General features: G+C 39.8%; 2 protein-coding genes across 7 annotated transcripts in view; one reads left to right on the forward strand and one right to left on the reverse strand.

The window, feature by feature from the left end:
• Positions 1 to 5,176, reverse strand: part of SUGCT (succinyl-CoA:glutarate-CoA transferase) — a 798,083-nt gene extending 792,907 nt beyond the window's left edge. The window contains exon 1 of one of the 5 annotated variants that reach the window (XM_019653837.1): positions 4,940 to 5,171. In XM_019653837.1, the coding sequence (XP_019509382.1) occupies positions 4,940 to 5,039 (100 nt within the window). In that variant the 5' untranslated portion in view covers positions 5,040 to 5,171. Of the gene's footprint in view, positions 1 to 4,939 lie in introns of all 5 variants that reach the window. The other 4 variants (XM_019653840.1, XM_019653838.1, XM_019653836.1 and 1 more) reach the window with 4 other exon arrangements.
• Positions 5,177 to 5,283: 107 nt separating this feature from the next.
• The window catches only part of MPLKIP (M-phase specific PLK1 interacting protein), a 27,470-nt gene continuing 6,356 nt past the window's right edge, over positions 5,284 to 26,397 (forward strand). The window contains exons 1-2 of one of the 2 annotated variants that reach the window (XM_019653841.1): positions 5,296 to 5,879; positions 6,904 to 7,634. In XM_019653841.1, the coding sequence (XP_019509386.1) occupies positions 5,541 to 5,879; positions 6,904 to 7,104 (540 nt within the window). In that variant the 5' untranslated portion in view covers positions 5,296 to 5,540 and the 3' untranslated portion in view covers positions 7,105 to 7,634. Of the gene's footprint in view, positions 5,880 to 6,903; positions 7,635 to 26,397 lie in introns of those variants that run through there. The other variant, XM_019653842.1, reaches the window with a different exon arrangement.

Below are 26,397 nucleotides of genomic sequence, written 5' to 3' on the forward strand. Positions count from 1 at the left end.
TTTATTGGGGAATTGGGGGATGGGAACAGCGCTGGGGAATTGGGGAAAGGGGAACAGACAAGTTGTTGTCCTTTTGTTCTTCAGTCTAGTTGTGGAGGATGTTGCTTCACTGGCCCAAGTTGGCACCATCATTGCGCTCTTCCCGGGCGAGGCAGATCAGTCGCCGGCTTCTGGACGGCCGCTCACGGCGGCTGCTGGCCGCTCATGCTGGCTGCTGGCCGCTCATGCTGGCTGCTGCTGGCCGCTCATGCTGGCTGCTGGCTACACACGGCAGCCCATGGCAATCACTGCAGCAGGGGCTGCAGCCTATGCCGTCGCTGGCAACTCATGGCAGCCCAGGTCCAGGTTGTGCTGTTGTTCAGCATCTCAGCTGTAGAGGGCAGTGTCACTGGCCCTCCTATGTGGGATCCGAACTGGGGCCCTCTGGCGTCCCAAGCCAGTTCTTAACCAACGCGCCACTCGACCGGCCCAAAACCTCATTTCTTTAAAGATGACTTTTTCTCTTTTCTTTCCCCTTGATTCAAAGTGGCTTTGAAAACGTCTAATAGCACCATGGCTCACTTGCTTCTTTTCTTTCCTTATCCTTCCACCTTTTTGACCACTCTCTTAATCGTTAAGCCCTTAGGTCAGCCTCAAACAGTCTTAGGAACAAAGCCTCAGGTCTATTGACCACAGAAGCAGAGTTTCTGTCAAACTAAAGGAAACATCTCAATCTCAGTTGTGTTTCGATTCCAGACCCATGAAGGTGGCCAGACCCTACCAGCCACATCCCCTTGAGACCAGGCCGAATGATGCCATGACTGACATCAGGACCTGATGTAATAATGATCTACTGCCTCCTACCCTAGACCCAACCAATCAGTAGAGCCCACCACACCAACTCCCTTAGCCACCATGATTAATAATCTTTCCCCTACATAACTTATCTCCTAGGGGTCATGGGAAGCCAGGTCTTTAGGCACTAGCTTACCTGTGTATGGCTTAGAACCATTTCCTTAAATAAACCTTTATTTTCTTTGCTGCAAACCCCTAGTATCTTATTTAGCTTTGATGCCTGCAGGTAAAACGAACCCCTTTTAGCTCAGTTTAGAACCCCCTTTAGTCAGAACCCCCTTTAGTTTCAGCAACAGATTCAAGACTTGAGTTTTGGTCCCACCTCTACTTGTGATACAGGAGAGCCCCCTCACTATAGAAATTTTAAGTCTCCTTTCCCCTAGTTTCTTAACTCCCTTGCCCCTGGTCTTAATCACTTTTCAAACCAGTTTCTTAATCCTAAACTAAAGATTGCTCCTAGCCTAAATCACAGAATGTCTCTCACCCCCTGCTTCAGATAACTACTTAAAAGCCTGTGACCTAAGCTGTTAACTGTAATCACTGTAGCCCAGCATTCTCCCCAGGCCATTCCAGACCTAGCTCTTGGATAAATAAAGGCCATCTGAAATAAAGCTAAATGGACTTGAACACTCCTCCAGGCCATTCCAGACCTAACCCCTGGGTGAAATAAAGCTAAATGGTCTTTAACATTCCCCAGGCCATTCCAGACCTAACCCCTGGGTGAACAAACTCGACCTGAAATTAAGATAAATGGACTTTGAGTCCTGTTCCTGGGTCCAGCGCTTTTAACTTATTAACTAAAAGCTGTCTCTCCTCATCTAGGGGCCACTGGGATATGAAAAATGTCCCAGCGAGGCTTCCAGTGCACCCCGACCAAGGCAGTTATGAAACCCCCATTTTTTTTATTTAACATCAGATAGGATGAGAGTTCCATGAATTCCCCATAGGTAGGAACAGCTCTACACACCTGCCCAGCAGGAAGCAGATACAAAAAAGAGACATCCCGTCCCTCAACTTACCACAGAGATTTATGGGGATCATGTCTCTCAGGGGAAACAAGGCAGGCAATTAAAGACAGGCATTGGGTCTCTGCATTCCTGCACATCCAACACAACCTACAGAGAGCACCACCTGGAGACCTTCCAAATTCTTCCCTTATCTGCCCTAACCATTAATCACTGTGAGGGTCTAACTAGATTAGACCAGATGCTCACACCTGCACAGTAGGGGCTACGACCTCCATCTCACCTTAACCTCATTATACCGTCATTGTTATATCATACATATGCCCGATAGTTCATTAATATCATTATAACAGACTGAATTCTGGGAAGGAGCATGCGCAGTCTAAAAAGATGAAGTCATAGCCCCCTGTCAATCACAGATGTCAATCAGGTGGTCCCAGGCCTGCAGAGGAATAGCCCATCCTAGAGAAAAGAAAAGAAAAACCCCAAGTCCTCGCCAGTCAGCACCTTTTGAGCCTTTTGAGCCTCTTCTTTTGCTCAGGCCCTCTCCTACCCTTTTGGAGTGTACTTTCTCTTCTAATCATGGGCCGTCGAGCTGCTTTTCTTTGTGCTCAGGCCTGCTCCTAACTCTTTGGAGTGTATTATCTCTTCTAATAAACTGCTCTTTCACCACTTTAGCTCTGTGTCTCATTCAATTCTTTGCTTGAGACGCCAAAAACCTGAACATCGCACTGAGGAGGGCAATGCAACGGCTAGGATTCCCGGTTTTCCTCCAGGAGGCCCAGGTTCGATCCCAGTTGGGAACTTAGCCCGGACTCCACCGGGTTCAACCCCTGGTGTGGAAACCAAGCCTAGGCATCGCGCCAAGAAAGGCCCAGTAACACCTGCAATGTGAATTTAAGCAAAGTGAATTTAAGCAAGGTCCGTTTCTCACATGAGACGTGGTCTATTTTCAGAAGTAATCCAAGTGGAATCTGGAGTTTTCACTCTATTCAGGAATATAGTGAAGAAATAAAATGGAGTCACTATAGTCAAGCTGCTAAATTACTAAAATCAAATAAGTTGAGGAATGAGGAAACTATTCTATTCAGATAACCCTCTGATTATTCCCTGAAGGGCTAAGGAAAGGATGTTCACATATACAGACTATCTGACATCCATTATCCAGATCACCAGTCATCTAGAGCAGGAGTCAGCAAACTTTTGAGACAGAAGAGCCGCCAGGGGTCTGCAAACTGCGGCTCACAAGCCACTGAAGTAAAATTGAAAATGAAAATGAAATTATCATAGTTTCATTTATAAAAATTTTAAAGGATATTATTCACATAATGGTGATTTCACTTGTTTCATAGGTCTCGCAAAACTTCGAGGGACAGGATTGGCTCTTCCAAGGGTCGGCAAACTTTTGAGACAGAACGTACCCAAAGAGCCGCACGTGGCTCGCAAGCCACAGTTTGCCGACCTCTGATCAAGAGGATTACCATCTTGGACCAATCCAGAGGCTAAGAATGCAGGATCAATTCTTCTCAAAAATGTACTGTTTAGTATAAGAACGTCTAGCTTTTGTGTCTTCTTCTGGGTATTGCCTAGTTGTGTTTCCTGTTTGCAAACCCTAAGACCCATGAATAAATCTTTATCATTTATTTCTAGCCAAACTCTCCAGACTCTTTTTAGTTTGTTCGACAAGATAATTATCAAAAATTTATTCTCCTTCAATCTTCATATATACCTGCAAAGGTGATGACGGGCACACTGTCATGCATAACTTACTTGTCAAATTTTCCACTGTATTTCTTTCCCTCTCCCTTTTCTAATGCAAGTTCATATGTGTAGAAGATAGCAAGATTTCACTATAGGGAAGAGTATTCTAGAAGTATAAGCCAAGTAAAAAGACAACTTACAGTATTTTATTCAATTCTGCAAATCATTTGCCAGTTATAAAATAATTAATAGAGGCATTTTGGTTCCCATCACCCTCATTTTCCTGCTCCCTTCACCCAAAAAAAGTAGATTGGTTAATCATATAAAAAGGACATCAGGTGAGAATCACTGACCAGTATGATGTGACCCATTCATTCATTTAAGAAATAGATCCGAGTGCCCAATTACCAGGCATTAAACTAAGCACCAAAGACAATGTCCAGAAAGGAGAATTTTGGGTCAAAACATAAGTATATAATAAAGTGGATAATCTGGGTTCCTCAGGCCTTAATTGCATCAAAATCCTTGATGACACTCTACTGCCTTGATCGATTCTACAACATGCTTCAAAGGAGAAATTTGGTGAACCAAATTCCCTCAGAATGAAAAACAAAAGAAAACTGTGGATCTCCATCCATCAAAGAGGATGGAAACAGAGAACGCACACTCCAGCTAGGCATGTCACAAAACATGTCAAAGAGAAACTGAGGAGTGGCAGCCGCAAGAATGTGTGTAAGCTGAAATGAGTCCTCAAGTTCTTTATGTTTTATACAAGCTTATTTCAAGACTCAGTGACTATCATTCCCAAATACTGACGGAGTAAAGAAAGTTCTATAAAACTAGTAAATCCAAATTTCAAATTCTAAACAAATTCTAGGACAGCTGTCTGGTACAAAGGCATGTTTTATTATACATTAGGTGTCATTCTTGAACTATCGCATCTTTCATTATAACTAAAAGTCTGAGAAAGACTCAAGATTTTAAGAGCTCTGGCCAAATTTTGCTCTTTGAAAATGAGTATCCCTGCTTCCTAGCCACCTCCCTAAACTACAAATCCAAGGAAGGAAGTCTGACTCTCCCTTAAATTAAAGAGGCAATCCGAAGTCCCTCCTGAAATGCGGCCAGGTGTACACGTTTAGTTATCTAAACATGGGGGACGAGAGGGTGGGGGTACACCACAGAAGGGGGGGTGCGGATCCGCTGCAGCGAGCTCCGGACCCGGGCGCCGGGCAGGGTGACCCCGGGGCGGCTGGAGAGCGGGGCAAGGCGCGCCCCGGGGCCGCGGGGCCAGGGCGCAAGGAGTCAAAGGCCAAAGGGCGGGATGGAGGAGGACGGCAGAAACTTCAGGAAAGCGCGGGCGCTCTACTCAGGGTGCCGCCTGAGGTACGGGGCTGGGGCTGGGATCCCCTTCGCCACGCCGAGCGAATCTCAGAGGGTACCTGACTGCGGGCGGACAGTCCACAGCTCCCTCCGGCCGCCCAGACCAGAGAGAAGGCCGGTTCTCCGCAGAGCCGCGACCCTCGCCAGTGTCGCCAGCATCGTGCGCCTCTCAGATACCCTCGGTCCCAGCCGCGAGGAGAGAACACAGTGCGTGGCGAGGCCCACAGCCGCTGGGGGCGCCCACGGACACCTCACACTCCGCACCCCACCAGCCGGGCCAGGCAGCGCCGGGCGGAGCCGCGCTGGGCGGAGCGCTCCTGTCGCCGTCACTCGCGGGGCAGGCGTCTGGTCCGTTGTTCCCGCCCAAAGACCGCGAGACTGCAAAGGCCGTCCTAGGGCTGGGTGTGTTCGGCTTTTCCTGAAGCAGAAAAGAATTCTTCCTCGACTCCGTTCACTTAAATTCGCTCATTCGATACCCAATTCAATAACCCACTTAGCCCTCTGCCCCTAGCGGAACCTTCTTGTGAGGCCGGAACCAATGTGTTGTACGGTGCTAGCGGCCGGAGGACCGTTTTGGTGAAGGACCACGAATGCTTGGTGAAGGGTTGATCGGGGCATTTCCGGGGAGAGAACGCGGCAGTGAGGTCTTCGTTTCCTGATATGCACCGACAGAATTTTCGACCCCCTACCCCTTCTTACCCCGGCCCGGGTGTAGGAGGTTGGGGTAGCGGGAGCAACTTCCGGGGTACTTCTGGCGGAGGCGGACCACGGCCGCCCTCCCCTCGGGACGGGTACGGGAGCCCGCACCACACGTCGCCTTACGGGCCCCGGTCTAGACCCTACGGGAGCAGCCACTCTCCGCGACACGGCGGCAGCATCCCGGGGGGCCGGTTCGGGTCTCCGCCCCCTGGCGGCTACCCTGGCTCCTACTCCAGGTCCCCCGCGGGGTCCCAGCAGCAATTCGGCTACTCCCCAGGGCAGCAACAGACCCACCCCCAGGTAATAAATAGCCAGCGTTTGCTGAGCTCTTACTGTATGGCAGGCATGGTACTAATAATCCCTTTACTTGGGTTATTTTGTTTAATCCTCTATGAGGTGAGACACTATTGTTAGCCCGGCTTTGCAGATGAATAAACTGAGGCTCAGAGAAGTTAAGTAACTTGCTTTAGATTACCCTAAAAAGTTTGCAGAGCCCTACTTTCTAGAGCCCTCCTGCGGTTAGCCACTACACTGCCACTTATTCACAGGTTTCCCTAATGCCGTCTCCTTTGTCAGGGGCCTTGTCAACTGATCCCAGTAAATTATTCTGAGCCCGGGTCTCCGAGACGGAATAAAGCAAACGAATTCCCGCGTAGACTTCATCTAGGTTATAGGGTTGTTTATAAGCTAGTGCATTCTTTCTACTGCTGGCACTTTTTTCCGGCCTTTGTTTTCGAGCTGCACTGGCTTCTGCTCCAAGTCCTCTCAAGAGAAAATCGGTGATGGTGGAAGTTTCCCCTTCCTCTTAGTGAGAGTGAATACGGGACGATGAGAGATTGTGGTGTGTGTAGGATTTCTGTGGTTTATAACTTGAATGTACTCGGTGCTTTTCGAACTTTTCCTTATGCTAAATCAACCCCATCCCTTTGAGTCTGGAGCTAATGAGATGGGAAGTTTCTAGAAATCTTGAAGCTGTAGGGTTAAAAAGTTTTCATTTTTCTTCAGGAGAAAATGGAAATTTTGAGGGAAAATTGAAATATAATTATTTCTTCATCACCAGTTGATAGTTCTGCAGAGTTACTACATTAGAAACCCGAAAGTACTTGAGATGACAATGGGCATGGAATTATTAAGTGAGCATATCAAATTTGTTTAAATGCTTTTTAAAAACAAAAACACTAGATTGAAGGAAGACTTTGCAATTAAACATATTTGAGTTCAAGGCACAACTTTTAACTAGCAATGTGATCCCCAACTAGCTTTTAAAGAAAAAGTACCAGTTATCTCTACTAAATGTTATTTTTAACTGATTTTTTTTCTAAAGGGCTCTCCAAGGACATCTACACCTTTTGGATCAGGGCGTGGTAGAGAAAAAAGAATGTCTAATGAGTTGGAAAGTTATTTCAAGCCTTCAATGCTTGAAGACCCTTGGGCTGGCCTAGAACCAGTATCTGTAGTGGATATAAGCCAACGATACAGCAATACTCAAACATTCACAGGCAAAAAAGGAAGATATTTTTGTTAACATTTCTGAAATTCAACTGGAAGCCTCATGTATCAGGAACATCTTGGACAAAACTTGTACTTGTGTAATTAAGTTGAACCCTAACATGGTGTCTTTGATTGAATAATTAGGGCTTCTTGGTATTTTTCATCTTATCTAATATTGTTGGTATTAGAGAAGGCATATGGTAGGATAATTTGCAATATTTAGCTCTCTGGAAGTGCCTACCACAAATTAGTAAGATTTATAGTCTCCAAATGGTTAACATTCTTGGTAATATAATGGACATTTGTCTTTTAATGTTTTCCCAGTGTTTTAAAATAAAACATTTTGTCTTTCTAGCTATATTGTGGTTTCGTCATATGCTAAAGAAGTAGAATTATTGAAGTAATGCTTTGTAATCAGTTAGAATTCATAAGTAAATATTTTGCCTGCTACTTTTGAAAATAAAAGAGATAAACCATCCTTTGAGCTGTAGACAGTTACATATTTGTTCATAGGAAAAGGGGGGTAAAGGAAGTGAATAAAGGAGGTTTCTATTTCTATTACAACCATCGTTCTATGCGTATTTTATGTAGTGCTATTGTAAAAATGAATTGAAACTTGATTGGAAGTCACAGACACATAAATAAAAAGAAGTTTGTACTCATTTAGCTGGAAAGGGCAAGGATATACTTATGTCTTGTGTAGCTAGATTAAAGTATTTTGTGTCTGAATTTCTCTACATCTCGGTATTGTGGAGTCATTTTCTCTTGATGCTAAGGAAGATGACTACCAGCAGTCTCACTTCTATTGTGAAGAGGACATTTCCCAAGTCTCTGTCAATCCCAGGGAAGACAGATTGGCCATGCTTAGATCATGTTTCTGTAGTCTTGATCCAATAACTATGACCAAAGCAGCAAGACCTAATTAGTTTGAACAGTGGACCTACCCCTATAATGAGATAGGGTCCTGTGATCCTTAGCCCCACTAGGCCTACCTGGAGTAGAGAAATGGTTTTCCACAGGAAGGAATGCTATGTATCTTTACCTACAGTAATGGAGAAAAAAATATAAAGGGATTTTTTTTCCCCCAAAAAAATATTTAAGAGGCTTTTTAGGTATTTTGAGGTCATAATACATGAAAATAGAGCTAGTTAAAATTTTGCTTAAACATTCCCAGAAATAAACGTCTAAAAATGGAATGGCCACACCACCTATTTGAGCCATTCCCAATTCTATTTGTTTGCTAGGTCTTTCATAGAGGCAAAGAAGGAAATTAAAAGGGAAGGATTTTAGATTAATAAAATATCCATGAAAATCCAGGACTACCACTGCCAATTACTAGCTGAATGAGTTATTTAACTTCTCTATGCCTCGGTTTTCTCATATGTAAAATGAAGAAATTAATAGTACCCATGTCATAGAGGTGTTGTGCTTGAGGATTAAATGGGTTTACATGTGTAAAACTCTTAAGCCAGAGCCTGGCACATAGTAAGCACTCAATAAATTGTAAGCTATTTCTTATTCACCCCTATATCCTCAGCTCTTAGATTGATGCCTGGAAAATAGTAGGTGCTCAAATCTGTAGGAAATGGCTTTTGGAAATAATAAGATAAAGGAAGTCAGGAAGGATTTTGTGCTAAAGTAGTTCATATTTGGAAGACTTTCAAGTATAACTGTTGTAATGGTTTATGTACATTTTATTTTACTACTTTATAAGAGTAATTGTAAACAACTAAAACTTTTTTCCCCAAGTTACCAACATCTACTTCCAGAAGTCGGACCTTTTCTAATTTTCTTAAAAGAAACGTTTCTTTTTATTTCAGGAAAGGTGCATTGCTGTATTGCTCTAGTTGGTCATGTGTTCAGTTGTCAAAGTTCTTTCCACATTGATATTTTGGATTGTTTCTATTAGTAGCCTATTTTTGTTTAGCTGAGTGAAAGAAATGGATTATTCTTTAAATTATTTTTTCTTAGAGTTCTAGAATATCCATTTTTACCTCTACAGATATGCTAAATAATTTTTTTAGAAAAATTATAAGTATGTATCTTAAATATTCTTGTAATTAAAGAATGGAAACATAATCTATAGCTGGGTCTTTAAACAACAGTATGTATTCCTGGGAGTGTTCAACTTTGCAAGGGTGTGCAAGCATAGATAGCTTTGAGGATATCCAGAGCCAGATCCTCAATTCCCATATGTGCTGTTAAAACTGATCTACCTAAGGAATATTTCCATGATCAATTGTCCATTTTCCCTTCTGCCTTTTCATAGTCATTTTTCCCTACTTTACAAGAGAAACCTATCACAGGCTGTATTTTTCAAATGACCCCAACAATATTTCAGGTCCCACATACTCTCCAGAACCTTACCACTACCCTAGGGGTTGGCAAACTGTGGGTCGCGAGCCACATGTGGCTCTTTGGGTACGCTCTGTCTCAAAAGTTTGCCGACCCCTGGAAGAGCCAGTCCTGTCCCTCACAACAATTTAAAAATTATTTGAGAGCCATAAATATTATTTTACAAATAAAAGTAAACAAAGTAATATTATAAATGAAACGATGATATTTTCATTTTCAATTTTACTTCAGAGCCACATGAACATACCCAAAGAGCCGCATGTGGCTCGTGAGCCGCAGATTGCGGACCCCTGGCAGCTCTTCCGTCTCAAAAGTTTGGCGACCCTTGCCCTACCCCATCAAGATGGAGAGTTACGTTGCTTACTTTTGAACCTAAGCAGACCTTTCTTTCCTGTCCACCAAGAAAGTTTTTTCATCATGGGTAAAGTGTGGTCTTAGAAATGAGTTATATTGGGCCATGTGGAGATCTTTAGAATTTAGATGTGTTGTCAAGTAGGAAGATAGAGTGATGACAGTTTCTGTTTAATGACCTTGCCTTTTTTGTCTCCTGACTATGCAAGAAACCACTTTTCTGGGGGTGAATAGCGTGAAAGTAAAAGAGCATGAGGGAAAGGCACCTTATTTTTAGGTAACAAGTCATAAGGTTGCTTGCATCATCTAGCTTAGAATATTCAAGATTGGTATAAAAGCATGAGGGTTTTGGTAAATCTGTTGTCAGGCAAACTGTCTTCACCACTCAATAGTGGTAAAGTGCCCAGTGAGTATGTCTCAACCTTATCTCAGTAGCATAATTTGCATGATTTCAAGGCGGAGGGAGTTAAGTTTTATGTTTATTTCCTACATTAACATTACATGTTCAAGTTGAAAGATCATATTTCAGAGGTAAGTTCATGGTTTTATATTTTCTAGAGCATTTAGGGAAAACATTTTTACTAACCTTTCCCAGGTTCATTATTAGATTCTTCAAATTTGTATTAATTTTTTGGCCAAAGTCTCCTGCTCATTGTCTCCAAGCCATTTCTGTGCTTTTTTCATTCCTGTGTATTTAGGTTTAAATTAAATATGTTGTGGATTTTACTGTAAAAAGTAGTCATCAGTAGTAGTCATAAAACCTAATAGTCATCAGTATACCTTGCATAAGCCCTGAATTTATTACTGACCCAGTATCTTTTTGCTCTGAATTTCCCATCTAATCTAATTTTTCTTCTAAGTCACAATTATTATATGATTCACCACCATATACTACTTAGTAAAAACACTCAACTAAACTATGATATGCCATCCAACTTCAGAGATGTTAAAATGTGTGTCTTAGTTTGATGAAATAGCATAAAATACTCTTAGAAGCAGAACATATACTTACATATAGACATAGGCATAAATGTCCATAAAATACAGTTTTAGGACACAATGAATTTAATTTTTAAAAAAAACTAGCTTAATTAGGATTAATTCTCAGATTTTTAAATTCTAATTCTATAAAAAGCATAAGTGGTTTTCAAACAAAATAAAATTTCTAATCTATATATAATCACCCTCAAAAAAATCTATGCAACTCCCAATTTTATGGGGGTGTTTTTACTCAGTTTGTGTTAAATGTCAATAAGCAAGATGACTCTAAGTGTAAGAGTTATAGATAAGTCTTGATAAATCTTTATGGTTAACATTCCAAGAAGCTGAGAAGGAAAATGGCCTGAACAAGATCTTCAGTAAGAGTGGTTTATAGGGCCGGCCAAATGGCGCGTTTGTTAAGAGTTGGCTTGGGATGCCAGCTGTGAGCAGCAGGGCCCGGTTCGGATCCCACATGCAGGCCACTTTGATGCTGTGCCCTCTGCAGCTAAGATGGTGAACAACAGCTCGACCTAGAGCTGGGCTGCCGAGAGTCGCTGGAAACAGCATAGGCTGCAGTGGGGTTGGCCAGCAGCTGACGTGCGCTTTCAGGAGCAGCCGTCCAATGGCCGGCGAGTGACTGCCTCACCTGGGAAGAGCGCAGTGATAATACCAACGTGGGCCAGGGAAGCGACGTCCTCCACAACTAGACTGAAGAACAAAAAAAAAAGTACAGCAACTTGTCTGTTCCCCTTCCCTGATTCCCCAACGCTGTTCCCTCCCCCAATTCACAAATAAAATCTTTTTTTTTAAATGGTTTTTCTGTGCATTCAGCAAAATTGAAGAAATTTTAAATTGTCAATGATCATTAAAAATAATTTAATGATCAGTTTTTGATATTTGGTATATTACATAAAAAGCATCCAAGAATTAAGTGGCATTACTATAATAAAATTCTCTTTTCATTTATATGTGTTAATGAGTCAGCATTTACATCTATACTTTAAAAATAGGAGTAAAATTGATGTCTCATTCTAGCAATGAGCACTATTTACCCTTATAGAAAAATACAGCACTATCCATTTCATTAATAGATATGTTTACAATTAAACTTTATTTGGTGTTTTAATAATATTAAAATTGATATATTTATGTTATTTTTATCATTTGAATAGTAATGATAATCCAGACAACATTCTTTAACATTTGGAGGTTTATAGTCATAAGAAATTGATTTTTTTAATTTCCAAAAATTTTTTGTTTCAATAAATATATTCTTATATATTTTGAAAAACAGCTATATGACAGGGTAGCAGTAAAAGATTTTCAGGAATCACAGTATATTACAATGAGAGAAAAATTATGTGAGGAAGTAAAATGGAAATGAATTGCGAATAAAATAGTGTAAAATGTTCTATTTTAAGAAGTGATGGTTGATATCAAATTGTGGTGATACTTAAATTGAGTTAATGTAATGGATTTAGCTTAAAATATCACTATTACAGAAATAACTTCCTTTGCAATTTCTTAAACTTATGATAAAAATGTTTTTATATTAAAAATGTGTAAAAGAGTACATCACTTTTTTTTTTAGCTGAGCCATCCTGCCACCTGTTGGCAGCTCAGCAGCAGCTCAGCTCGAGCCGTGAATCGAACCAGTGACCCTGTTGCTCAGAGATCATACTCTTGAGTGAGCTCTTAACCAACTGAGCCACTCGGCCGGCCCTGTACATCACTTTTCAAAATTACTTTAAAGAATATATGACCAAAATATTTAAGGATCTCAACCCAGTAGATGGGGTAGAAAGGGGACTATAGTAAACTATAAATCCAAGAGAAATCACAGAAGTAGGCGGAAAAAGGTAAGAAATGACAGCAGTAAGTCCAAATATTTCACTAATAATCTTTAAAAAGTAAAAACTTTGGGCCGGCCAAGTGGCTTAGTTGGTTAAGAGCGCGAGCTCTGAGCAACAGTGTTGCCAGTTTGATTCCCACATGGGTCAATGAGTTGTGCCTGAGCTGAACTACCAATAGGTGGCAGGATGGCTCAGCTGGTGAGAGCACGTGCTCCTAACAACAAGGTTGCCAGTTCAACTCCTGCATGGGATGATGGGCTATGCCCACCTGCAACTAAGATTGAACAAGGCACCTTGAGCTGAGCTGCTCATGGGCGGCCAGATGGCTCAGTGGTTAGAGCATGCACTCTTAGCAACAAGGTTTCTGGTTCAACTCCTGCATGGGATGGTGGGCTGCACTCACCACAATTAAGATTGAACATGGCATCTTGAGCTGAGCCGCCCTGAGCGGCAGATGGGCAGACGGATGGCTCAGTGGTTAGAGCGTGCACTCTTAGCAACAAGATTGCTGGTTCGACTCCCACATGGGATGGTGGGCTATGCCCACCTACAACTAAGATTGAACCCGGCACCTTTAGATGACCGGCCGCGTGCTGCCGACGGGTGGCCACATGGCGACTGGACTTGGAGCTGCGCTAGCTGCACCCTCTACAACTAAGATTGAAGGACAACAACTTCACCGTTCCCCTTCCCCAATTTCCCCCTTCCCCAATAAAATCTTAAAAAAAAAAAAAAAAGTAAAACAATTTTTAAAAGACATCAGATTGGATTAGAGAAATGGAATCGATCTATTTGCTGGTTTAGAAAAGTGATGTAGAATTTGTAAGGATATAGAGAACTGGTATACAAAGTCAAGATTATATATAATACCGGGGGTGCCAAAACAATGTACACATTTAAGAGATGTTATCTATTACTTTTCGAAGTTGAATTACGATAGAAATGTGTAGTATGATGTTCACTCAAAAGATGGTGTTAATCAAATGAATGCTAGCGTCATTCATTGTATTACAATTTTTTTTAAATTGGGGAATTGGGGGAGGGGAACAGCGGTGGGGAATCGGAGAAGGGGAACAGACAAGTTGCTGTTCTTTTGTTCTTCAGTCTAGTTGTGGACGTTGCTTCACTGGCCCGTATTGGTATTATCATTGCGCTCTTCCCAGATGAGGCAGATCGGTCGCCAGCCTCTGGACGGCCGCTGACAGTGGCTCTTGGCAGCTCATACTGGCTGCCAGCCACTCACGCTGGCATCACGGTAGCTTATGGCAGCCCACTGCAGCCTACTCTGTCGCCGGCAACTCATGGCACCCCAGCTCCAGGTAAAGCTGCTGTTCACCATCTTAGCTGTAGAGGGCAGTGTCAGTGGCCCTCATGTGGGATCCGAACCTGGGCTCTACTGCTCAGAGCTGGCGTTCCAAGCCAACTCTTAACCAACGCGCCACTCGGCCGGCCCGTATTACAATTTTAATACAGTTTTTTCCTTTCTTAAAATGTGTACACATCTTTTGGCACCCTCTGTATATACTTATTCTTTTCAAGTATACACAGTATATAATAAATTTTTAATAAATGTTCTAAATCACAAAGAGTATCTCCAAATTTCAAATTTGATCATGTTTTCTGACCAAAATGTTCAATAAATTTAAAAACAAAAAGTACCCTCCCACAGAAAATAAGTCGGTGAAACAGAAGACACACTATAGAGAATGTCAACAAAAGTAAAAGCCTATTCTTTGGATTAAAGTAGACCAAGAATGATGAATAAGAAAAGGACAAGAGGAAAAAATATAAACAATATTAACCTTTAGTGTGACATCCGGAACTATGCTGGGGGGCGGGGGCAAAGCAGTAAGAAAACAATAGTGATGAATCACTTGGAAAATGCAACAGTGAAATAAATCATCACTTTCATTACCCTTCAGTTTTATTTCATTGTCTCAAATACTGCATCATCTTACAAGAAGGTATAAAAGAAGTCTAGAAACACAATTTGTAAATGTTTTTAAGCTATTATTTGGGCCCAGCTAGGAATTTAGCATTTTTCATTTTTCATCCATAGCGGCAAAGAAAACATGTTTCATGATTATTAAACAAATCAGCACTCTGGACTCATAAGTAAAATCTCAAGACAAAAAAATTTCTGAAACTCAAAAGATTCGATGAGCAAACAATATGTTTCTAAGGACAGAAGGAAATATGATACTCTCATCCAGTCAGTCATCCAAAAGGAAAGATTTTATCACACAATACTTTGTGACAAGAATATCTTTTATGTTTGTGCATCATAATTTACATAATAGGGTTTGTAAGTAGACAAATACTAAAGGCAGGTGACTGAAAATAAGTGATGTAAGTGAAAAATCAATTGGATTTCCTATTTTAATTTGTGTTTAGAAATAAGAAAGTGAAAATGTTCTGCAATTATGAAGCAAAAAAATCACCATCCTCTCTCTTCAACAAAAATATGACAGAGTTCTTAAACGCATTGCATTTTGAGGATGCAAGTGCAAAAAGAGTCAAAATGATAATAAACGAGAGCCAATTAGAGATACATTTGAAATCTGGAGTCAAGATTCATAAGATGAATATATTCTAGGTTCATGACAGTTGATGAACACCTAGTTGTGTTTAAGGGATGTTACTCATCTTTTGTATTAAATACCTTCAAAACCAGAAAAATATTAAAAATTTGCATTTTTATATTTACATTATTAAATTTTCTAATAAAGTTTTTTCTAACTTTATTCTCTGCATTTTCACTAAATAACACAATATTTTTTTAAATTAAAGGGTCCATTGGATCCATATGACAAATGATGGCTGGTTCTCCTGGTATGCTGAGGATTATTAACATGAAGAAATTCTATTACTACCAATAAAGGCTTTGAAAGTCATACAAACAGGATGACCAACTCTATGCCAAAATATTTGAAAACATAGATGAAATGAGTAATATATTAGAAAGTATATTTTCATAATCAGCTTAAAAAGAATAGAAAGTCAGAATAAACCAATAACCATTACAGATACTGAGTTGATAATCATGTCTTCTCCGCACAAATAACATCAGTTTTATAAGCCTTCATGGAGTACATAATTCCTGTATTAGAAAAGCTTTTATTAAAAGAGAGTGAGTGTTAGGAAAGAGAGGAAGAAAAGAAGGGAGGAAGGGAGGGAGGGAAGAAAAAGAGAAAGAAAAAAGAATCCAACACAGTTTATACCTATGGTAGTAACTTGATCTCAAACCTGGCAAAGGACCCTATAAATGGAAGTTGTACATCATTTTATTTATGAACATAGTTGTTAAAAATCCTAAATAAGATACCATAATTAAGCAGTTACAAACAAAAAAACTAATAGGGTTTATCTCAGTATTGGCCATGGTAGTTCAGCATCTGGAAATTTATTTCTATAATACACCTCATTAATTGGTTAAAAGAGAGGATCTATAATAACTCAGTACATGAAAAAAATTATTGTTTAAAATCAAATACACAAAAGTTGTCGAGAAGCGGGAAAAGAAGAGATCTGAGACTTGTAAATGGAGAGATGAAACTGACCTTATTTGCAGATGATATTGTCTGTGTATGACGCCAAGAGGGGCAAACGTTTTAAAACTATTGTGGATCCCAAAACGATACAATTACAGCATTCCTACACAGCTGTCAAAAAGTGCAATAAGGGCCGGCTGAGTGGCGCGGTTGGTTAAGAACTGGCTTGGGACGCCAGAGGGCCCCGGTTCAGATCCCACACATGAGGGCCAGTGACACTGTCCTCCACAGCTAAGATGCTGAACAACAGCTCAACCTGGAGCTGGGCTTCCTTGAGTCGCCGGCAATGGCATAGGCTGCAGCCATTGCTGCAGTGGGTTGCCATGGGCTACCGTGTGTAGCCAGCGGCCAGCGTGAGCAGCCAGCAGCCGCAGTGAGTGGCCGTCCAGAAGCCAGCAACTGATCTGCCTCACCCGGGAAGAGTGCAATGATGGTGCCAACTTGGGCCAGTGAAGCAACGTCCTCCACAACTAGACTGAAGAACAAAACGACAGCAACTTGTCTGTTCCCCTTCCCCCAACTCCCCAGCGCTGTTCCCATCCCCCAATTCCCCAATAAAAATCTTTAATAAAAAAGAAGTGCAGGGCCGGCCGAGTGGCGCGATGGTTAAGAACTCGCTTGGGATGCCAGAGGGCCCCGGTTCGGATCCCACATATGAGGGCCAGTGACACTGCCCTCCACAGCTAAGATGCTGAACAACAGCTCAACCTGGAGCTGGGCTTCCTTGAGTCGCCGGCAATGGCATAGGCTGCAGCCATTGCTGCAGTGGGTTGCCATGGGCTACCGTGTGTAGCCAGCGGCCAGCGTGAGCAGCCAGCAGCCGCAGTGAGTGGCCGTCCAGAAGCCAGCAACTGATCTGCCTCACCCGGGAAGAGTGCAATGATGGTGCCAACTTGGGCCAGTGAAGCAACGTCCTCCACAACTAGACTGAAGAACAAAAAGACAGCAACTTGTCTGTTCCCCTTCCCCCAACTCCCCAGCGCTGTTCCCATCCCCCAATTCCCCAATAAAAATCTTTAATAAAAAAGAAGTGCAATAAAATGCCCCACCCTCCAAAGCAAGCTGAAGTAAATTTTGGCCTATGGAGAAGGGGATGACAACAGAGTTATAAAGCATTTTTAAAGGACTTTTTAAAAAGCGTGACTAAATGGAAAGATTATTCAGGGATGAAAAGATACAATATTGCACGTACGTCCATTCTCCTTAAATTAATCTATAAAGTCAATCTAATTCCACTCAAAATCTCAAAATAATTTTTGTGGACCTTGAAAAATGATTCCAATATGTATATGGAAGAAGGAAGAGTCAAGTTTCACCATAAAAATGTTGAAGAAGAAAAATGTAAGCAGGTTGCTCTACCAGATAAACTTGTAAAGCTAACGACTAATTGGTACAAGAATAAACAGACTAAAGAAACAAAAATAGAAACCTCAGAAACAAAATCACAGATATATAAAAACTTGATATATGGTTAAGATAGCACTAGATCAATGAGAAAAAAAACAGGCAGTAAGTGGTAAATGGTTTATGATTTTGAAAAAAATAAAAGTGTATCCCTACCTCATACCATTCAGAAACAAAATTCCAAGCAGAATAAAGGCCTGAATGTGAAAAGTAAAACTAAAAAAACAAAAGTAAAAGAAATAAAAAATAAAAGGGTTAGAAGAAAACGTAGGCAACATTTTTTATGAACTTGTAATAGAGAAGAATTTCTTATAAAATATACAAAGAGCACATAAAAGGTTGACAAATTTGACTATTAATATTAAAAACACAACAAATAGCACCATAAGGTTAAAGAATATGCTATTTACAATACACATGACTAACAAATTATTCACATCTAGAATATGTAAAGAATTTCTACAAATCTATTAAAAAGGCAAGCAACCCAATGGGCCAAGAAACACAATTATAGAAGAGAAAACCTAGATGGACAATAAGCATGTGAATCCCCAATAATCAAAAATAAATTGAGGTCACAATGACTTCACATCACATTCATCAGATTGATAAAACTTTAAAAGTCTGACAGCACAAAATGCTGAAGAAGTGGAGCATCCTACATTGCTCAACTACTCATGGGAGTATAAACTGGTAGAATCACTTCAGAGAGCATTTGGCAATATACTAAAGCCAAAGATGCTCAATACCCTGAAACCCAGGAAATCCATATTTAGATATTGTGCAATAAAATTATTATAAACCCCAATTAGCATAATTCAACCTTTTCTAAAAGTGTAACTGGAAACAGCCACAAGTTAGAATAGCACAGAATGAGAAAGCTTTCTATCATTGTCAAAAGTATTTTGAGAAATGAAAATATGTTTAAATAGATTTTTTTGTAAGGTCAGAGACTATTTATGTAACAGTAACCATAAATTCTAGGTTAGATGTACTTGTTAAGTGTTTACTCAGAAGGACAAAGACTCATTCCTATACCTTCTTAGATTCATATTTAATACTATTCTCCAAGGATTGTTACCTGTCAACATGAGATAATAGAAAAGTAAACTTTAAAAATTATTTTTACATACAATTTGTTTATTAGAGTTGGGATAGTAGGTTGAGTTTTCTCACAAACTTTGTATAACAACCTGCTGACCATGACCTCATTGTTTTCATATTGACTCAGCATAAAAATATTCTTAATTTTCTTATTGAATAAAACTATATGAGAGGCCGGCTGAGTGGCTCAGTTGGTTAAGAGCTTGCTCAAGAGTGCGAGCTCTGAGCAACAAGGTCTCCGGTTTGATTCCCGGCTCAAGCTGAGCTGCTGCTGAGCTGCCAACAGGTGGAAGGATGGCTCAGCTAAATAAATAATAAATAAATAATATAAATAAATGTATATGAAAGCCCTCCTCCTTGCAGAAATTATTCTTGCAAATAGATAAGACACAAGATGAATTATTTTCTTTTACAACATGTAACCTAGAGAAATCCTTGTATTTGAATTTGTGCAGACATATTCAAGAACGTTCTTTGGCCAGCCAAGTGGCGCACTGGTTAAGAGTTGGCTTTGGACGCCAACTCTGAGCAGCAGGGCCCCGGTTCAGATCCCACATGAGGGCCAGTGACGCTGTGCACTTTACAGCTAAGATGGTGAACAACAGCTCGACCTAGAGTTGGGCTGCCATGAGTCACCGGCAATGGCATAGGCTGCAGTGGGGCTGGCCGGCAGCGGGTATGAGCTTTCATGAGCTGTCAAGAGCCGCTGTGAGCGGCCATCCAATGGCCGGCAACCGATCTGCCTCACCCAGGAAGAGCGCAATGATAATACCAACATGGGCCAGTGAAGCAACGTCCTCCACAACTAGACTGAAGAACAAAGGACAGCAACTTGTCTGTTCCCCTTCCCTGATTCCCCAACGCTGTTCCCCTACCCCAATTCCCCAATAAAATCTTTAAAAAAAAAAAAAAGAAGAATGTTCTTTGCAGTAATCAAAAGATTAGCAACAATCTGACCACCAATAGGAGACAGGATGAATAAGTTGTATATTTGTACAATGTAATAAAATTCAGCAACTGAATTAATTAGAACTACATGATATAATATGAATAAATCCAAAATAATTTTGAGCAAAGAAAAGCTATGATAAAAAAAGCTTATGTGCTAGTCTCCACATAAAATGTAAAAGCCTGCAAAACAATATTTTGTATTATTTATAGGTGTACAATATAAGTGTAAAGTAATAGTATGAAACATGAATAAAAGTAACAAATTCTATATTCATAACAGTAATTATTTTGAGATGGGGTGGGGAAATAGAGGCTTTAAATAAATTTGGGTTGGGTGGGTGTGTGTTTCAATCCAAGTTTCAAAAAATATTATGATCTATTAAGGCTGGCTATGGGGTACACATATGCTTTTCTTATTTCTTAGAAATAGAACTCTGATCTAACTCATTCTACAATGCCAGAATTATGCTAATACCAAAACCAGACAAAGACATTACAAGAAGGGAAAACTTCACCAATATCCCACATGACATAGATGCAAAAATCCTCAACAAAATAGCAAATTAAATTCGACAATGTATTAAATATACCATGAACATGTAGGATTCCAGGTATGCAGGGTTGATTCAATGTTCAAAAATAAATTAATGTAATACGTCATGTGTCAACAGACTAAAGAAGAAAAAATCATACGATCATATCAATAGATGCAGAAAAGGCATTTGACAAAATCCAGCATGCATTTATAATTAAAACTCTCAACAAACTTGGAATAGAAGGGAACTTCAAAACTGGATAAAGAACATCTACACAAAACCTACAGCTAATATACTAAATGGTGAAAAACCAAATACTTTTTCCCACCATGATCAGGTGCAAGGCAAGGATGCCCCCTCTTACCACTGCTTTCCAACATTATACTGGAAGTCCTAATCAGTAAGACAAGGAAGTGAGGAAATGGTATATAAACTGGGGAGGAAGAAATAAAACCCTACTTGCAAATGACATGATTGTCTATATAGAAAATCACAAATAAAACAAAAGTCCTGGAACTAATAAGCAAGTATAGCAAGGTTGCAGTATAAACAGTTAATATACGAAAGTCAGTTGCTTTCTTATATACCAGTCATGAACAATTTGAATTTGAAATTTAAAAATCCAACACCACTTATATTAGCACCAAAAAAATTACTTAGGTATAAATATAACAAAATATACACAAGATATATGAGGACAGCTACAAACCTAACAAACGAAATTAAGAAATTTAAATAAATGGAGATATTTCATGTACATGGATAGGAAGACTCAATATTATCAAGATACCAGTTCTTCCCAACTTGTTTTAGAGATTCAATCAATCCCACTAAAAATCCTAGGAAGTTGTTTTGTGGATATTAACCAATTTAAGTTTAATTGTAAAGGCAAGAGACCAAAAATAACCAACACAATATTGAAGAAGAACACAGTTGCAGGACTGACACTACCTGACGTCAAGACTTACTATAAAACTACAGTAAACAAGACTATGTGGTATTGGTGGAAGAATAAACAACTCAGTCAATGGAGTTGAGACCAGAAATAGACCCACACAAATTGATCTTAGACAAAGGAGCAAAGGCAATTCGATAAGGTAAGAACAACTGAATTTACACATGCCAAAAAAAAAAAGTGATTCTAGACACAGATTTTACAAAAATTAGCTCAAAATGAATCATAGACCTCAATGTAAAACACAGACCTCTAAAAGATAACATAGGAGAAAATGTAGGTGACCTTTGGTTTAGCAATGACTTGTTTAGATACAACACTAAAAGCATGATCCATAAAAGAAAAAGTTGGATTTCATTAAAATTGAAACTTCTCCTCAAACTTCATCAAAAGACACTGTTAGGAGAATGAAAAGACAAGCCACAGATGGGGAGAATATATTTGCAAAACAATGAAACACCATTGTTACAATGGTTAAGTCCAATGACAAAAATCTAAGACGCTGACAACACCAAATGCTGGCAAAGATGTAGAGCAACAGAAGCTCATTCGTTGCTGGTGGAAATGCAAAATGGTACAGCCAATTTGGAGGACAGTTTGGAAGTTTCTTATAAAACTAAACATGCTCTTTCCAAATGATCTAGCAATCTCACTCCTTGGTTGTTACCCAAACGAGTTGAAAATTTACGTCCACGCAAAAACTTGCACACGGATGTTTATAGCACCTTTATTCATAATTGCAAAACTAGGAAGCAACCAACATGCCCTTCGGTAGGTAAATGGGTAAGCAAACTGGTACATCTGTAAGATGGAATGTTGTTATTCACCAATGAAAAGAAGTGAGTTATCAAGTCACAGAAAGTCATGGAGAAACCTTAAACACATATTACTAAATGAAGGAAGCCAATCTGAAAAGGCCACATACGGTATGATTCTAACAATGCGATGTTCTGGAAAAGGCAAAACTGTGGAGACAGTGAAAAGATGAGTGATACCAGGAGTTGGGAGGGGTGGATGACTGGAGCGAAGGTGGAGCCCAGAGGATTTTTAGGGCAGTGAAACTACTCTGTATGATATTATAATTGTGGGTCTACTCTGTGTGATATTATAATTGTGGGTACATGTCCTTATACATGTGCCCAAATGCATAGACTGTACAACACAGTAAACTCTTGCCTTTACTTAGTAATATATCATTAATGGCTCATCAATTTTAACGAATGTACCAAACTAATGCAAGATGCCAATACTAGGGAAAGTGGTGGGTGGGAGGATATATGGGAATTCTCTATTTTCTGCTTTTTCTGTAACCTAAACTCAAAAAAAGTCTATTAATTTTTTTTTTTTTTTGCTCTGGATTCTGTGTGGAAAACAGAACAGAAAGTTGACAGTAGAGTCCCAGAGGACATTTAGTAAAACCACAGAAATAGTCATGGTTAAAGACAGTCATGCACTGCATTAAGATAGTGACAGTGGAGCTGGAAATGAGCAGGTTCCAGGTGTAAGAAGGCAGAAGGTATTAGTCCTCCAGCTGACCTCTGTGTGAGGCAAAAGTATAATTCCTTCCCTGATTTCCTCTCAGTCCTGCTATTACCTTGTGTATGATCTGCATTAAATGTTTGTATACACCAATGCCTGGAATTAAATTGTCACTGTAATACTTAATTTTATATGCCTTAAAATGTACATTTATAAAAATCATTAAACACAAATTATATAAAAGTCATGTATATAGTAAAAATTGGCCCTCGATTTTTATTTCATTCACCTTCTATTTGGAAAGGTTAGAAAAGTGGGTTTCTTTGTTTCTTTGTGTTTGTTTTAATTGCCCTGACTCCCTTGCACTTACAGAGTTCTGAATATAAATTCCGTTTTGCTAGTTAGATGCACTTGCCCAAGATTTGGGAGGCAAAAGTAAGTCAGAGATCATCTTCAATATGGCTTCTGGCTGCCACCACTGGTTAGGAAGACTGTAGTTTTCCTGAGATTCGAATGTTCATTTGCCAGCTTTTTATTATAGATGTCTTCAGCTTCTCAATCTAATTCCTTAGTCCCTGGATGCAGCTTTACTCTCATTATTCATTCATATTGAAGTCCAAAACGGCTGTGGATGATAAGGATATCTCTTTTCAGGTCTAGATATAATACAACTCCTTATGGCAAATTATAGCTAAATTATATACTTAACCAATTCCACCATACTCAATATACAGTGGTAGAAAGAAGACAGAGTAATTAGAATTGAAAGGAAGAGGACAAGAAAGAGGAGGGAAGGAGGTAGGGAGGGAGGACAAAGAAAAAGAAAAGTGAGAAAAGAGAAAAGAAACTTCCATTAGGATGGAAGAGAAATGGAAACATACAGTGGTCACCATATACATATAACATACCCTAACTGAAAAGATTAGCAAAGACTCCCCATCTTGCCAGTAATGTGACTTTTTTGCTCAGCCATGGTTCTATCTGAATCTCCTTTGTCACGCTTATCTGACCATGGAGATGAGCAATGAGACTTTTCTCTTCAGGTGACTACGTCTCTTTACCTACTTCTTGTTCTTATGAAGTGTTCTGCCTTTCTTGGACTGATTGACTTAATTTTGTTCCATTTTATTCTCTTAATATACTGTTATAATTCTATTTCCAGTGAAGGGTTTCCCTTCTAATACATCCATTCATGTTATATATAAATGGATATATTTATGATATATATGTGTATATATAAAATATATATGTATATAAAATATTATAAAATATCTATGTATGTATAAAATCAGTATTTGTTCACTAAATATTGAGTTTGAACAGCATACCAGACACAATTCTAGATGCTGGGAGTAGAGAAGAACAAAATAAAACAAAAAACTCTGGACCCCTTGGAGCTTATTTTGGAAAAAATAATGCAGGAGAGAGGGGTGAGCTGAAGGGAAGCTCTTTATTTGGCAAGAAGGGATTTTCTAAGCGTACAGACAGGGTATCCATAGTAACGGGAAAGATGTTAATGAAATGGAGACAGTGAAAGGTAGAGGTCATGTGGTAGGAGCTTTAGAATTTCTCATTTATTTCTCTATCTATGAAATGGAGAATAAAGTCATCAACTGAAATTTAGGATGAGGGAGTGTTATGGGCTGAGTTGCGTCCCCTCAGAATTCATATGTTGAAGTTCTAACCCCCAGTACCTCAGAATGTGACTATTTGGAGATAAGGTCTTTAAAGAGGTAATAAAGTTACAATGAAGCCTTTAGTGTGGGCCCTAATTCAATGTAACAGATGTCCTGTGAGAAGAGGAAATTTGGACACAGAAGGAGACATGCGGGCCCACAGGAAGGACCATGTGAGGACACAGCATGAAGGCAGCCTCGGCAGCTCTAGCAGCTAATACAGGAAGGAAGTACTGGAGGTTTGAGACAAGAACAGTATTAAATGATCATGTTAGAAAATGAAAAGGACTCGAGAATTATGCTATATTTGATCAATGAAAAGGACTTGAGAATTATGCTATATTTGATCCAATCTAAGATGCCAGTGATTGTAAAACACACCATTATTTTAGGTTCCACTAAAAAAGGGAAAACCCTGCCAATTAAATAGCACATGCCACAGTGGCACATAGAAGACACAGCCACATTTCAGAGATATTAAGTGTGAAATGTGTATGTTTTAGATTTGGTAAAATACGGCAGTGTAATTGTTGGGCAGCCTTAAGGGTCCACATGAGATTCGTGATCAGGAAGTGCAGGGAAATTGCGCATGGCTGAGTGTTTTTCCAGTAGTGCTCAGCTGTATGGATGCAGGCAGAGTGGATTCAAGTAGAGTTTTGGGAGTTTGGGATGAAACAGAGTTTTGGTTTTTTTCAAGTGAATACAAGAAAGCAAAAAGGTGACACAGCAGTTGAGCATGTATATAAGGGAGTGAGGGAGTGATTATTATGAAAAAGGTAGTTGGAGGGAAAGAGCTGCAAACTTACGGTGAGGGGTTTCAAGGAGTAGTATAAGTAATCTGCTTAAACCCTCCATCGGGTGCCACTGATCTCACAGATTCATTGCACACAAAGGTGCCGCTATGAAATACGTCTTTACTAAGTCACAAACACGACTAGCGATAGGTTACGGTAGAGGGGGAAGATACGGAAGCGACGAGTCACGATACTTAAGTTAACTGTTAGATATTTGAAAATTTGTGTGCAATGAATCTGTGAGATCAGTTGCGCCCAACGGAGGGTTAAATTGGGGCTTAAGGTGGGATTATGGGATTGGTGTTAATAAAGTCCAGAGTTTTGTAAAAACATGAGTAGCTGAGATGAGGTCATTGGAGAAGTGGTCAAGAAATACAGAAGCCAAGATTTGAAGAATCATCCACAAGGATGTTGAATTCAAGATAGAAATAGGAGAGAGTGATTGTTAGCCATGAATTAAAATCTTCCAAGAAGGGGTAGGAGGTGGAGTATGGTGGGGAGGGTGAAAGGGAAAGAATAACTCAGGGATCAGTAAATAACTGCAACAAGGAGAAGTGAGTGATATAGTCTGATGACATGACAGTCAAAGCTATGTAGTTTTCAGGAGGCAACAAGAATGGTCTGAAAGTGAAAATGAAAATCAAGAATGACACCTAACTAGACTCCAGGCCCCATGGTACAAGGGAGAGAAAATAGCCATCACTTGAGAAGGCTGCAAGGCAATCAGTGTGCTCAGGAAAGAGCCATGTTTCAGTCAAAGCAAGAAGGCCAAAGGAACACAGCTATACCTTAACACTCTAAACATGGCATTCTAAGGTCAAAAGTATTTCCCTTAGACGTGGCAGAAACTTTGAGTATCCAGTGTTAATGTGACAGGTCAGATGCCAGTCTGATTCTCTTTTTTTTGTAGATAATCTGTTTTTGCTAGTTCCTCAATAGAAATAAATCTAAAGTTCCAATAAAATTTAAAATTCTGAGCTATTACTTTGATGTAGTTCAAGTATAAATCTTTTACATCTTGTTTTGCATTCCATGGAAGTCTTCAATTAGAAGACAGATGTCTCTTTCAACCCTGGGAAAATTTTGTGTGTGTGTGAAATAAAAATGTTTTCATTAGTTTCAGCTGTACAACACAGTGCACTAGTTATACTTTTTACCCCTCAAAGTGACAACCCCCCCCAATCCGCCATCCCACTTCCCCCCATATCATACATATCTATTACAATTCCCTTGACTCCATTACCACACTATACTCCACATCCCGTGCCTATATATATATTCAATTATAGTTGACATACAATATTATACAACATCAGCTTCAGGTGTACAGTGCAGTG

This window comes from Hipposideros armiger, unplaced genomic scaffold (assembly GCF_001890085.2).
Source record: "Hipposideros armiger isolate ML-2016 unplaced genomic scaffold, ASM189008v1 scaffold_208, whole genome shotgun sequence".
NCBI classification, from domain to species: Eukaryota; Metazoa; Chordata; class Mammalia; order Chiroptera; family Hipposideridae; genus Hipposideros; species Hipposideros armiger.